Source organism: Canis lupus, chromosome 1 (genome assembly GCF_011100685.1).
Source record: "Canis lupus familiaris isolate Mischka breed German Shepherd chromosome 1, alternate assembly UU_Cfam_GSD_1.0, whole genome shotgun sequence".
NCBI classification, from domain to species: Eukaryota; Metazoa; Chordata; class Mammalia; order Carnivora; family Canidae; genus Canis; species Canis lupus.
The window spans coordinates 31,001,348-31,017,062 of NC_049222.1; the positions used below are offsets into that span (position 1 = coordinate 31,001,348).

Here is a 15,715-nt window from a genome sequence, read left to right on the forward strand (position 1 = left end):
AAACTGCATTTAAGGGGTCTTGGTCTTAACATGGAGGCCATAAAATGCTGGCTCGGAGCCCCTTTAATAGTTACTGGACACCCACCTAATTTCAAATGCCAACCTGGTCATATACTGAATCCAATAAAGATTTATTTCTACTTTTGGACTTTATATTCTGTTTAACATTCTGTCCCACTGGTCTGCATTCAGGTTCCACACTGAATAATTCCTGACTCTTTTTAATACCTGGTGAAGACAGTTCTCCTGCCTCATTGCTCCTCTATGTTACAGCTTTCCCAGCTATGACCCTTAGATTCAGCCTCTCTGGTTCTCTCCTCCTCTTCCCATCACTGAAATTAACTCTAAACCAAACAAAAACAAACCACTTGACTTCTTATGAAACTGAGTCCTCTAATCTAAGAGCATAAGTCTTTTCATTAGTTAAAATCTTGTGTTCTACAGTATTTTAAATTTTTTCACATAGATCTTGTACTAATTTATCTTAAATCTTTTCACATAGATCTTGTACTTACTAATTTATCTCTACTTCGTCTGCTAGCATAACTTGAGATTTTTTCCTACTATACCTTGTAACTTGCTTTTGTAGATATGAAAATTATTGATATCCATATATCAATTTCATATCTTACTGTCTCCAAATTCTGTTTACTTATTTATGTATTTATTTATAAACTCATTTTATTTATTTTATTTATTTATTTATTTATTTATTTATTTATTTGAGACAGAAGAGAGAGGCAGAGACATAGGCAGAGGGAGAAGCAGGCTCCATGCACGAAGTCCGATGTGGGACTCGATCCCAGGACTCTGGGATCATGACCTGAGCCGAAGGCAGACACTGAACTGCTGAGCCACCCAGGCGTCCATCCCACCAAATCCTACTGTTGACAGCAGTCCCCAAGTATCTCCAACTTACCACGTACAAAGAATGACGATATCATCTCAGTCTTCCCTAATTTTGAAACTTATTCTAAAGCTTTTCTAATTGTTCTGCTTAGTTTTCCCATACAATGCCATAATAGTGATAGTGAATGTTCTGTCTTATGCCTCATTCTAACAAGAATGGCTCATTAAAAATCATGCTGGATTTGGGGATAAGATATTTGTTCCTATATTATAGTTTTTTAAAATCAAGAATGGCTGTTAAATTGTATCAAATACCTTATTAATATCTATGGTTTTGACCTGACTTTTCTCTTCAAATCTATTAATATGATTAACATGTGATTGGATTAACTGACACAGAATATCCTTGCATTATTATTGGGATAGATCCAGGTTGATTTTTTAGTATTTGATTGTATTAAGTTGTTATATTTCATAACATTCTACTTATGACTTCTAATGATAATATTCATGAGTGAGACTGGCCAGTTGATTTTCTGCTTTGTGTAGTCTTTGTCAGGTTTGGCCTCAGGGCTAAGCTAATTCATTTAAATAAACAAACAAACAAACAAACAATCATACCATATCTTTCTTTTTCTTTGCTTTGGGAAAGCTTCAATTTTTTTTTTTAAATGAGCTTCATAGCTTCATTTTTCCACCCAGCTTTATCAAGATATAATCAACACATAACATTGTGTAAGCTTAAGGTATATATGTGATAATTTGTTATATGTATAGACTACAAAATGATTGTCACAATACAATTAGTAAACCCATCTATTACCTAACACAGTCAATCTGTGTGTGAATTTTTGATAAAATTTCTCTTTTTTTAATATTTTATTTATTTATTCGTGAGAGACACAGAGAGAGAGAGAGAGGTGCAGAGACACAGGCAGTGGGAGAAGCAGGCTCCACACAGGGAGCCCAACGTGGGACTCAATCCCAGGTCTCCAGGATCACACCCTGGGCCAAAGGCAGATGCTCAACTGCTGAGCCACGCGAGCTACCCCCAAATTTCTCTATTTTTAAAAATAGAAATCAATCTGTTAAAATACTCATCTCTAGAAGTTCTAGAGTTAGATTTGATACATTGCATAAATTAGAAAATCAGTTTCAATATTATCTATACATCTTCCAACTAACAAAAGATGGCACATATAACTTTTGTTACAAATATATAATCATAAAATCATCTGCTTAAAAATAATAATCATAAAGTCCTCTGCCTAATCATAAAGTCCTCTGCCTAAAAAATATGTTAGTGACTTCCTATTAACTATGTAATAAAAGCTAATTCCCTCACTTAGCAGGCCCCCTGTGATCCCACCTCAGTCTCCCCCGACCACTACTCCTGTTAACACTCTTGGTGAACTCAGTATCTACAGAGCTGATCCATCTCTCACTTGCCCCAGTCCTTCACAACCTCACTTCCAACATGCCCCTACCACCCACTCTCAGAAACATGCCCTGGACTTAATCATTACACAATGTCAGATGTGAGGTCTTAGTAGTGGTTCAATTATTGATAATACCATAGAATTTACTGAAGGTGTGAAAATAAAAGAATCAAGAATGTTCCCAACATTTTGACTTAAGCATCTAGTAGAATGGAGTTATGGTTTACTGAAGTGGAGGAAACTACGGGAGGAAGAGCAGGTAGGAATGGGAGAATCACATACCTGGGTTTGGATAAGTTTGAATGGATAGTGAGCAGATAAATGCATGAGTCTGTATTTAACTAGGAACCGAAATTTAGGAAACTTCAGTGCATGGGACTTATGGCCATGGGCTCAGTGAAATCACTCAAGGAGTGAGCCTGTTTCAGAGGAGCAGAATTATACCAAGGTTTAGATACATGGAAGAAGAGCATCCAACAAATGACTGAGAAGCAATGGCTATGAGCGACGAGGAAAACCAGGAGTGTGTGGTCTCATGAAAGCCAAGGACAGAAAGTATTTTAAGAAGAAAAGAATAGTAAACTATGTCAAATGCTGCTGAGAGGTTGAATCAGAGGAGGGCTGAGAACTAACTTAGATTTGGCAAGGTAGATGTGATGAAGAGACTTCACAAGAGTAATTTCAGTAGTGTGCTGGGGATAAAAGTTTATTTGGAGGGGTTCAAAAGAGACTGTGAGAAAAGGCAGTGCTGACAGCAAGTCTAGACAGTTCTTTACAGAAGTCCTATTATAAAGAAGAACTGGAAAACGTGGCAGAATTTGGAGGGGGAGGAAAGGTCAAAGGAGGGTTTCTTCAAGATGAAAGAAAATACAGCATGTTCATATAATGATAGTTATGATGCAGTAAGGAGAGAAAATTGATTAGGCAAAAGAGGGGAGGGATAAATTGCAGGTGTCCTTGAGAAGTTGGCCTTAATTATTCCATTGAAAAAATACTGAGTCCTCACTACATGTCAAGCTCAAATCTAGGCACTTGGGATACAATAGGGCAGAAAAGAAGCAAGGACTACTCACCCATTGCAATGGCAGGGAAGGGTGAGTAGGTGGAGAAACAGATGCAAGCAGTTCAACAGGTTTGGTTGTAAAAGGATATACCTTTGGATTGCTCCCTCCACTCCCAACTTCACAGTGCAGTATATATCAAAGACAGTATCCAAAAGTAAAGCAGAAAACATGGTGTTTGGAGATTTGAGAAGAAGGCGTGAAATATAATTTGGTAGAGTGGAAGAGTGAATCGATGAGCTAATATAGTAGGATTGCTGGCACTTTAGGTTTGAGATCAAGCATTTATAGTACAACTAGCTAATATAACCTGTTTTTTTTCCCTAGCCTTGTTTAACTAGCCAGGCTTTAGTGCAAAGCAGGGGTAGAGTTGCATTAAACTATGGGTGTGATTTCTTTAGGAAACTGGCAGAAAGAGAGGGACCAGTAGAGTTGAAAGAGTTTGTAAAGAAGTGAATATAACTGTGAGTCATGTAATCTAAGCTGGGGAAGGATGACTGATGACATGAAGAAGGTAGGGTCAGTGGAAGAGAATTTCTCATCAGGGTCAAATAATTTTTGAAATGGGATTCTAAAAAGAAAGGGAAGGAGGGAGGGAAGAAAGGAGGGAGGAGGGGATTCTAGAAGGATCAAGCTGGAAAGACAGCAAATGAAATTATCCCTGACTATTCTTTTTCTTATAGCTTCAGTAAATTCTGTAGGATACACTTTTAAAATAAACCTAGAATCTCTACCACTGTCAACCTGGTCCCAGCCTGCATCATCTATATCTTTGCCAGGATTACTGCAATGGCCTACTGACTTGTCACTCTACTCCATCTTCAGCTCTCCATGGTCTTGTCTCCATATAGTACCCGTGTTGCATTAAATAGGAAACAACATCATGCTACTTTCTACCTCAATTCCTCCAGGACTTCCACATCTCACCCAGAAACAACAAATCCAAAGTCCTTACCATGCCTGATCCAGCTGCTCTGAGGGTGTCTGGCTTCCCCCCATCCACAGGACAGTCATATTACTGTCTCCCAGCCTTGACACTTACTATCTCTTCTTCCCAAAGACAGTCACATGTGGTGTTCCTACACTTCATTCTGAGGTCTGCTCTAATGACACCCTCAAGAGATCCCTTCTTGAATAGTCAATCTAAATATAGCAGCCCTGTCAAAGATTCTCCTTACCACTATTTTATTTTTCTTCATAACATGTATCATCACCTTGTGTTATATTTATGTATACATAAAAACAGTTGTGGGGATCCCTGGGTGGCGCAGCGGTTTGGCGCCTGCCTTTGGCCCAGGGCGCGATCCTGGAGACCCGGGATCGAATCCCACATCGGGCTCCCGGTGCATGGAGCCTGCTTCTCCCTCTGCCTGTGTCTCTGCCTCTCTCTCTCTCACTGTGTGCCTATCATAAATAAATAAAAAAAAATGTTTAAAAAAAAAAAAAAAACAGTTGTGTTTCCTCTAATGACAGGGACTTTGTCTTTTTAACTTGATGGGTCTGCAGAACCTACAATGATGCCTAGTCTGTTGGAGATGCAGCATAAATATTCACTGAGTCAATGAATGAATGAGCAACCGATTCAAAAAGATCTCAGAAAGTAATCTTATTCCACTCCCCACTTTCTAGATAGGGAAATTAATGCCTGGAAGGCTCAAGTGATATAGCCAAAGAAACCCTACAAGTGGCAGAGCTAAGACCTGAAATTTGTCTTCTAACTCCCTCTCTTAATGAATGCCACCCTCTCTTAATTTCTTGTCTTAAGTTCTCCTTTTTTCACCACTGAAACAGCCATTCTTTTGATCTAGGTCCTTGGTAAAAACATTTTTTTATTCTGGTTAGTTCTCCCTACCAGACAGCTGTAACTTCCTTGAGGCAAGAACAGGTTCCTTGTTAACCGTTGCATTTTGCAATATCTAGTATATATTCTTAAGAAACATTTGTTGCACTATTTAATGCAATGTTCTCCAAGATTTCTGCCTGGCTCATTCTTTTAATACCAATCACCTAAAAAGAAAAAAAAAAAAAAAATACCAATCACCTCTTTGCTCAGGAACGCTTGCCCTTTTAATTTAAAATGGCAACCTCCCCTCTGTCTTATTTTGCTTTATTTTACTCCAGAGTATATATCACTTTCTAATACAGTATTAATGCTTATTTACTCTTGGTGTCTCACTACCAAATCAACTGCTATCAAGGGCAAGGATTTCTTCTGTTTGCTTTATTGTTACATCTCTAGAACCTAAAATAGTCCCTGGCACATAGGACATCCTTAGTAGTAAATACTTAACTTGAAAATGAATTATTAATTCTGTGCTTTAGGAACACATGGAGGAAGGATAAAGGAATACATCCATATGACTACCAATGACAGCCACACAGCATGGAGAAACATCAAGTGCATCATCATGATACAGTGGGCAATGAGGGGAGGGTCACAAAGATTTTTTTTCAATATTTTATGTATTTATTTATGATAGACAGAGAGAGAGAGGCAGAGACACAGGCAGAGGGAAAAGCAGGCTCCCTGATGCAGGACTTGATCCCAGAACCCCAGGATCATGCCCTGAACCAAAGTCGGATGCTCAACCACTGCGTCACCCAGGCATCCCAAAGATTTTTAATAAAGACTCCTGATTCAGGGTATTTACTTATTAATCATTGTTCTGGAAATAATTATGGAATGAATGAGCCAGCTGAGTAGCCCATCATGCACTAAGCGCTGTGTGGGGCACACACGTATGAAACCTTCTCCTTGACTGGAAGATACTTTAGCACTAGTTAGGGTGAAGGACCCATAGGAAGTGGTAGAAAAAGCACAACAACCGACAATGGTTAATTTCCACACCAATTTCAGGACTTTTGTCACTGAAAGCAGTACTAGGTCTTACTGACTTATACAGAGTTAATTAAAAAACAAACAAAAGCATATGATCTGGTAGGGAACACTGTAATTAATCCAATAGCTATGAGTAAACAAAAAGATGAAGAATGTACTCCAAGACCATCAAATTGCATGTGGAACAGTAAGATGGCAAGTGGGTTTTTCTGATGCTCCACGGAACCAAGAAATTGCAGAAGTTAATGCAACACTGAATGATGTTGCCTGAGAAAAAGATGGGAGGTCAGGAGGAAAGGAAGAAAGTTTGTTGTTAATATGACAGAATAATTTGTTAGTTGATGTTTAATTAATAAGCATTCATAATTAATACATTATATAATTTGGTATTTATTCTGAAAAAACCTTGGTTCTATATATTTAAGGAAAGTTTCCTTAAATATCACTAACACAGGGGATCCCCGGGTGGCTTGGTGGTTTGGCACCTGCCTTTGGCTTAGGGCATGATCCTGGAGTCATGGGATCAAGTCCCACATCAAGCTCCCTGCATGGAGCCTGCTTCTCCTCTGTGTCTCTGCCTCTCTTTCTCTCTCTGTGTGTCTCATGAATAAATAAATAAAATCTTAAAAAAAAAAAAATCACTAACAGTATATTCTAAGGATTTCGAAAATACTTTTAACCAAGGATATACAGTAGTAAAGGAAGGTAAAATTTGAAAGCAACTATGTGCTTTTATGAGGGTCCAAATATAGGCAGGCCATGAATCCAGATACTGTGATTGAGCCTGTAACCTAGAGGGTGTTTTCAGGGAGCCCAGGAAACAGTACAGCCTCTGAACACACACTCCAGGGAAGGCTCCTCCCCTACTGCTCTTATGTCTCCATTTTACAAAAGCATTTGGCCCCAAGAGGAGATTTCTCTGGTTTCTGCTCTAGTGGATCCAGGTGGTACCAAGTCATACTATGGTATTTCTTAGGTTTCATAGGATATGTCATATGTCATGTCCTATCATATAAAGGAGGACATTTAGGTATATATTCTTTTCCATATTATCATTATCTCCTGACTCATTTTCAGCATGACAGAAGCCTTGTCTTAGGGATAATGATTTTTTACTTTTGCCACACATTTGGGAAAGGGCTGCTTAGAGGGATCCATTGCAATGCACATAGGAATAGAAACTAGTCCACTGAGACAAAACTTCTCTCAGATTTATAGTACAACTAGCCCATTTACCTTTTTAAAGCATCATGGTAAATAAACAGCTATGTGACAATTTAGAAACTACAATTTCACTTTCCAGAGTGAACACTTTGGATGTTGTCTTGGTAATGTCAATTTGCCACCAGGGGATTCTATGTTCCTGGATACCCACAACTTACACAATCACGCTGCACCCAAACCACCTCTGTCTCACTGAGTCCCATTAGAGACTCAATTTTCTTCCTCTCAGCATTAGTAAAAGGTTGAAGTGTATTTGGATTAAAAAAGACAAATCACATGGGTCGGGAGTTTGGGGAGATGCTCATTAAAAAGGGTACAAGCCTTTAGTTATAAGATGAATAAGCTCTGAGAAGTTAATGCACACCATGGTGACTACTTAAAATCTGCCAAGAGAGTAAAATTTAAGCATTTTCACCACATGCAAAAGAAAGGTAACTATATGAGGTATTAATCCTATATGTGTGTCATATCATCACACTTTAAATATATACAATTTTATTTGTCAATTATAATTTCAATAACGCTGAAAAACTTTTTTTTTTGGTATGAAAAACTTTTAAAAATAAGAACAGAACAAAATCCTCACTATATAATTCATCTTCAAATTTCTCTTTTTTTTGCTTCTGTCAATGAGAGAAAAATAAAATTAAAAACCAGATCAATTTGGAAGTAGCTATTTTTCCCATTACAGTAACGGAAAACTTTTTGTGCATTTTGAGTTTCAAAGAATTAAGCTAATACGTGAAGATATTTTTAAAGAAATAGGAAAAAAAATTCTCAAAACAAAAACAAAAACAAAACCGAGCACCCCATCTTCATCAGAAGACTAAAATATTATGGTAACAATTTTCTGTTTTTGATCAACTATCTACCCTTTTTTTCTGATGTTACTTATTTGAGGAAGGACAATAAATTTTGAATAATGTTCCCTAAACAATAACACATTTATGTATTGACCTAATTCCAATGAAATTTCTTAGATTAATTAAAAATGGTTTCTAAACCAAAACATGCCCATCAAATTTTAAGTCCACAGTACAAAATAAAATGAAAAAAAAATTTAAGTCAAAATCTTCCTACATTTTTAGTCTTTCATGGGCATCTATTACTGAGAAAGTTATGTTTGTACATATCACAAGAGATGGCACAGGCAGACCGGGTGGCTCAGCAGTTTAGCGCCGCCTTCAGCCCAGGGCCTGATCCAGGAAACCCAGGATCGAGTCCCACATCAGGCTCCCTGCATGGAGCCTGCTTCTCCCTCTGCCTGTGTCTCTGCCTCTCTCTCTCTCTCTTTCTCTCTCTCTCTGTGTCTCTCATGAATAAATAAATAAAATCTTTAAAAACAAAACAAAACAAAACAAGAGATGGCACTAGAAAGTACCACGCATAGGAAATCACATCTCTATAGTGAATTGACCAGCACTATAATATATTGAAGTGCTGCCTCTGTTCAATCTTTATGAAAAACACTGACCACTTGTGAAACAGTGGCATTGGCTTGTAACACTTAGAGCTCCTCTTTGGAATTTGACTGGGTTCTTGATCAGATGAAAAAAACAAAACAAAACAAAACAAAGACTTTTATTTTTCCTCTCCAAAAGAGAATATTCAAAATGCACAAATAACCTGATTGTGACCCTTTAATGAATTCGTTGAATCCTGACCTTACCTTTTTATTTTTTTTTTTTATTTTAAAGATTTTATTTATTTATTCATGAAAGACAGAGAGAGAGAGAGTCAGAGACACTGGCAGAGGGAGAAGCAGGCTCCATGCAGGGAGCCTGACGTGGGACTCGATCCCTGGTCTCCAGGATCACACCCCGAGCCAGAGGCAGCACTAAACCTCTGAGCCATCTGGGCTGCCCCAACATTTACCTTTTTAAAGAAATTTTTGACTTGCAGAAAAGTTGCAATAATAGCACTGAGAATTCCTTGTGAACCCTTTACCCAGTAAAGTAACATTGACATGCTACATAATCATGGTACCTTTGTCAAGATTGAGAAATTAATTTGAGATAACATTATTAACTGAAACCAGATTTTATTGTGATTTCACCAGTTCTTCAACTTATGTCCATTTTCTGTTCTGGGACCCAATCCAGGATCCCATGTTGAATCAGGAAGGTTTACCTTTTGATCTGTTTCTTCATCCTCATCTTGATAATCATCACAGAGTGGGCTGGCATTGGCTGCAAAGGTGGGCCCCTGGGAGTAGTACTGAGAACTTCGGTAGCCATCTCGTCTTAGTTTATCGCATTCTATAGAAGGTACAGGCCAGGGAGGGAGAAAGGACATTAAAACTCAGAATTTTTTTACTATTTATTTTCCTTTTCTAGTAATATTTTCCTAGGCATAAGATTTCAAAATAACAATGCTATTAATAATGAAAATGATGATAAAAGCAACTACGAGGGGTGCCTATGTGGCTCAGTCATTTAGGCGTCCAACTCCTGATTTTGGTTCAGGTATAATCTCAGGGTTGTGAAATCAAGCCCCACATTGGGCTTCACACTCAGCACAAGGTCTGCTTGAGATTCTCTCTTCCTCTTCCTCAGCTCCTCACCTTCTTTATGTGTGTGAGCTCTCTAACATAAATAAACAAAATCTTAAAAAAGAAAAAAACAACTAAGAATTAGTAAAGCACTGATTATACATTATATATACCCTGTTCATATGTTTTAATGGGATTTCGTTTAGACTTCACAATAACACTCTCAGTCAGGTTTAAGATAATTAAATGATTTGTTCACTAATGTTATGCAGATAAGCAATGGACTCAGGATTTAAACCCAGGGTCTTAATTATTATAATTTCTGATACACAGTAATTGATTATGTAACTCCTCATCAAAAAATACAAGCAATTCTCATGCTATGCCTCTTTCCTAGACTTATCTGTTAGTAATGACATAAGAAGTCCTGGATAACAATGCCCTCATTTTATTTTTAGTTCTCAGCTTAGCTTTGGTATCAAATAGGCTATAATCATTGAGTGGAATTTAATATGAAACCAGGTGGCAGTCTGAGATGTTTCCCAGTCTACAGAGAAATGCCTGGCACCAGCAGGTGGAAGGTAACTGGGAGCATGGTATTCTGCTTTGCAGCAGGGCTGGGGCCACTGGCTGCCTAGACTAGAGATTCTCTTCAAGGAGGAACCATCATGCTAATTACTCAGATCAATAGGGGTAAGTACAGCAAGAAAAGTATTAATGGCTTTTTAAAGCCCCAGGAGATCTTCCTATTATCCAGACAACATCTTAGAGGAGCATTTGCCTTGCAAAAGGATTCACTCACCACAGGGTATCTTTAAATATCCAGCTTGCTAAAGAAATATGAAATGTGTTTGGTTTTGGAAGAGATTCCTCTTTACACAGCTTGACAAAGCCACGCACCTAATGGCACAGAACTAAAGTAGGGCATCTTCAGAGTTCCTTTGTAACACTAGGATCTATGATTCTCCCTCAGAGAGGGGATGAACAGTGGCCTTAGAGAAAGGATAAAAATTCTCAAACCAGGGGAAAAAAATCCTTACTCTCCTTTGCTACCTCACAGTGGGAATGAATAGAGAGTTTCTATCCAGAAGTGCAAATCAGAATTTTAAAAACCACAGGAAATAGTCACGAGAACCTTTCAGAATGCCAAACTAACTTCAAAAGTGCATCATGGAGGGGCACCTGGGTGGTTCAGTGGTCGACCATCTGCCTTTGGCGCAGGTAGTGATCTCAGGGTCCTGGGATTGAGTCCCCATCAGGCTCCCTGTGGGAAGCCTATTATTCCCTCTGCCTGTGTCTCTGTCTCTCTCTCTTGTGTGTGTCTCTAATGAATAAATAAATAAAATCTTTAAATAAATAAATTAGTAAAAGTATATCATGTAATCACAAGATAGCTAAATACTACTACTTCAGTTACTTAGGGGCTAATTTGTGGGCTTGTCTGGCAACCATTCTTAATATTGAATAATATGGAAGGTTTTTTTTTTTTTTTTAATTCTGAAACTTCCAGAACACGGCTTATTTTTTAATGAGGATTTACTCATATTTTTAAAAAAGATTTTATTTATTCATGAGACACACACACACACACACACACACACACACACACAGAGGCAGAGACATAGGCAGAGGGAGAAGCAGGCTCCATGCCCAATGTGGGACTCGATCCCGGGACTCCAGGATCATGCGCTGAGACAAAGGCAGACGTTTAACTGCTGAGCCACCCAGGCATCCCAAGGATTTACTCATATTAATCTAACACTTTCCAGTGAGAAATATTTCCCCATTTCTCCAATATTAATAATTTCTCTAAAAATTTAAATAAAACATCAAAATTTTATTTGCCTTATGCAGAGAGAATACTACATAAAGCATGATTAGTAGTTTTCACTGTCCTCTGAAAAGTTTCGGGATTCTCTAAGTATTTGATTTGATTTTCTTTAATTACCTTAAAGTTAGGATAAAAAAATACTCATTAGTTTTACATTTCATTAACTTGTGCTGCAAATTAACTTTTTTGTGGTCTTATAAACTGTAGACTCCTAGGGATTCAAGGTGAACCCTGTATAACAAACCAACAAAAACTGTTACTACTTTAAAAGGAACATACCTTAACATAATCTAGGCCATATATTAAAAACCCACAGCTAACATCATACTCAATGGCAAAAAACTGAGAGCTTTTCCTCTAAGACCAGTAACAAGAATGTCCACTTTTATTCAACATAATACTGGAAGTCTTTGCCACAGCAATCAGACAAGAAAAAGAAATTTAAAAAGCATCCAAAGTGGTAAGGAAGAAGTAAAACTTTCCCTGTTTGCAGATGACATGGTATTGTATATAGAAAGCCCAAATACTAAAACAAAAAACTATTAGAACTGATAAATGCCACTGGAAAAAAGATAGTCTCTTCAAAAAAGGTGTTGGGAAAATTGGACAGCCATGTGCAGAAGAATGAAACTGGACCATTCTCTTACACCATACACAAAGATAAATTAAAAATGGTTGAAAGATCTAAATGTGAGATAAGAATCCACATTCTTAGGAGACACAGGCAACAACCTTTTTGAACTTGGCCACAGCAACTTCTTACAAGACACATCTATGAAGGCAAGAGAAACAAAAGCAAAAATGAACCATTGGGATTTCATCAAGATAAAAAGCTTCTGCATAGCAAAAGAAACAGTCAACAAAACTAAAAGACAACCTACATAATGGGAGAAGATATTTGCAAATGACATATCAGATAAAGAGCTAGTATCCAAGATCTATAAAGAACTTATCAAACTTAACACTCAAGAAACAAACAATCCAGTCAAGCAATGGGCAGAATAAATGAACAGACATTTCTCCAAAGAAGTCATAGATATGGCTAATAAGCACATGAAAAAATGCTCCATATGACTTGCCATCAGGGAAATACAAATCAAAACCACAAACAGATACCACTTTATACCAGTGAAAATGGCTAAAATTAACAAGACAGAAAACAACAAATGTTGGTGAAGATGTGGAGAAAGGGAAACCTTCTTGCACTGTTAGGGGAATGCAAGTTGGTACAGCTGCTCTGGAAAATAGTGTGGAGGTTCCTCAAGAAGTTAAAAAATAGAGGTACTGGGCCTGCTCTCCGTCGGCGTCCGGCTGCGCGGTCGGCCCTGCACCATGGGGAAGCGGGACAATCGGGTGGCCTATATAAACCCAATAGCAATGGCCAGATCAAGGGGTCCAATCCAGTCTTCAGGGCCAACGATCCAAGATTATCTAAACCGACCAAGGCCTACCTGGGAAGAAGTGAAAGAACAACTAGAAAAGAAGAAGAAAGGCTCCAAGGCATTGGCTGAATTTGAAGAAAAAATGAATGAGAACTGGAAGAAAGAACTAGAAAAACACAGGGAGAAATTATTAAGTGGAAGTGAGAGCTCATCCAAAAAAAGACAGAGAAAGAAAAAAGAAAAGAAGAAATCTGGTAGGTATTCATCTTCTTCATCAAGCTCTGATTCTTCCAGCAGTTCTTCGGATTCTGACGATGAGGATAAAAAACAAGGGAAAAGGAAAAAGAAAAAGAAGAACCGTTCACATAAGTCTTCTGAAAGCTCCATGTCAGAAACTGAATCGGACAGTAAGGATAGTTTAAAAAAGAAAAAGAAGTCAAAGGATGCAAATGAGAAAGAAAAGGACATTAAAGGACTCAGCAAAAAAAGAAAGATGTATCCTGAAGATAAACCATTATCATCTGAGTCCTTATCAGAATCAGATTATATTGAGGAGGTACGAGCAAAAAAGAAGAAAAGCAGTGAAGAACGAGAAAAAGAAAAAACAAAAAAGAAAAAGAAGCATAAGAAACACAGTAAGAAGAAGAAAAAGAAGGCTGCTAGTTCAAGTCCTGACTCACCGTAACATTAAGAAAAATCAGGATTCCCTTATAAAGAAAGTGCAATGTCTAAGGAAATTTCAACTGTGAAAATTATGACATAATTACTAAAATGCATGAATTTTCTTGTTTTTAGAATTATTCCTGGACTATTCAGTAGCCACTCGGGTGCCGCTGTGTGAAAGGGCCATAATTGTTGCCTGCTGCTTGAACATCTATTTTTTTCTCTTCCAGTGCTTAACAACTCGGGGAGATAATACATTGCAGTTGTGCTAGTGGTTAAGATATTTGGGGATAAAGTTAATATTTTTGACTAGAAGTATCTATTGATAAATCAACAGAAATCGAATCTGGATACATCACTAAGATGTAATTAGCAATGACCAGATAATTCTAGTTAACATTTTTGAAATAGGGATCACATTGATACTTCAAAATCCTTATTCTGTAGATAAATGTATTTTAATTTTTTCCCCTTATATACTTTTATTTACCTGGGGAAGGAGCTTTTAGGGTTGGGGGGTGGTTTGCTATCTCTTTAGCTAGCAGAATAGTGTGCCTTTTATCCTCACACATCCTATTTTTGTGGACATAGTAGCCATGCTTCATGGGGAGGTCAGAGCTGGGTATAGCCATCTTGCCCCTAGACATCTTTGGACTTTGTCGTTTGCTGCTTTGAGTGAACCAGAGAAACAGCCCTTTGCAGCATGACAGAGCTCCAGAAGCTCTGGGATTTACCTCCACTTCAATAATACTGAATGTTTTTTAGCATTAGAATGTGTTATAACATTTGAATTAATTTTGACTACAACTTTGGCTTTGGAGAAGAATCATTTAAAATAGACACTGGTACTTTTTGAACTTGATAGCTAAAGATTTAAAATGCATGTTTTATACTGTTAAGTTTTAACCAGTCAGGAAAATTTTATGTAACCAGTGATAGTTATTTTATTTTTGTAAGAATTTTGTTTAGGCTGCAATGTTTAGCTTTTATTAATTCTTTATTCTTGCTATCTTAAATTCCTTACTGTGTTTAATGGCATACTTGCCAAGATACTTAGCATGTAAACAAAAAAAAAAAAAAAAAAAAAAATAGAGGTACCCTATGACTGAGTGATTGCACTACTGGGTATTTACTCCAAAGATAGATATGTAGTGAAACTGGGGGGCCAGTTGCACCCCATGTTCATAGTAGCAATGTCCACAATAGCCAAACTGTGGAGGAGCCCCGATGTCCTTCAACAGATGAATGGATGAAGAAAATGTGACATATATATACACTGGAATACTACTCAGCCACCAGAAAGGATGAATCCCTACCATTTACTTTGATGTTAATGGATCTGCAGGGTATTATACTGAGTGAAATAAGTCAATCAGAGAAAGACAATCATCATATGGTTTCACTCATATGTGGAATATAAGAAATAGTGAAAGGGATTATATGGGAAAGGAGGGAAACTGAGTGGGAAAAATTAGAGAGGAAGACAAACCATGAGAAACTCCTAATTCTGGGAAACAAACAACGGATTGCAGAAGCGGAAGTGGGTGAGGAGAATGGGGTAACTGGGTGAAGGGCACTAAGGAGGGCACATGATGAGATGAGCACTGGGTGTTATACTATATGCTGACAAATTGGATTTATTTCTTTCTTTATTTAATTTCTTTATTTATTCATGAGAGTAAGAAAGAGGCAGAGACACAGGCAGAGGGACATAGATGCAGGATCCCTGCAGGGAGCCCGATGTGGGACTGGACCCTGGATCCTGGGATCACGCTCTGAGCCAAATGCGGACATTCCACTGCTGAGCTACCCAGGCATCCCGGCAAATTGAATTTAAATAAAATATTTTTTTAAAAAACTGATAAATGAATTAAGTAAAGTCACAGGACACAAAATTGATATAGAGAAACCTGTTGCATTTCTATACACTAATGAT

General features: G+C 37.7%; 2 protein-coding genes across 5 annotated transcripts in view; one reads left to right on the plus strand and one right to left on the minus strand.

Annotated features, from left to right (window-relative positions):
• Nucleotides 1-15,715, minus strand: part of NHSL1 (NHS like 1) — a 134,317-nt gene that overhangs the window by 30,393 nt on the left and 88,209 nt on the right. For all 4 annotated transcript variants that reach the window (XM_038526146.1, XM_038526144.1, XM_038526145.1 and 1 more), the window contains one exon: nucleotides 9,543-9,670. In XM_038526146.1, the coding sequence (XP_038382074.1) occupies nucleotides 9,543-9,670 (128 nt within the window). The remainder of the gene's footprint in view (nucleotides 1-9,542; nucleotides 9,671-15,715) is intronic.
• On the plus strand, nucleotides 13,028-13,901 carry FAM133B (family with sequence similarity 133 member B). Its single transcript, XM_038526150.1, has one exon. The coding sequence runs from the start codon at nucleotides 13,067-13,069 to the stop codon at nucleotides 13,799-13,801; it is 735 nt and encodes a 244-aa protein (XP_038382078.1). The 5' UTR covers nucleotides 13,028-13,066; the 3' UTR covers nucleotides 13,802-13,901.

Excerpts from the sequence above, each read along its gene's own strand:
- FAM133B (XM_038526150.1), top strand. The coding sequence starts at position 13,067 with ATGGGGAAGCGGGACAATCGGGTGGCCTATATAAACCCAATAGCAATG.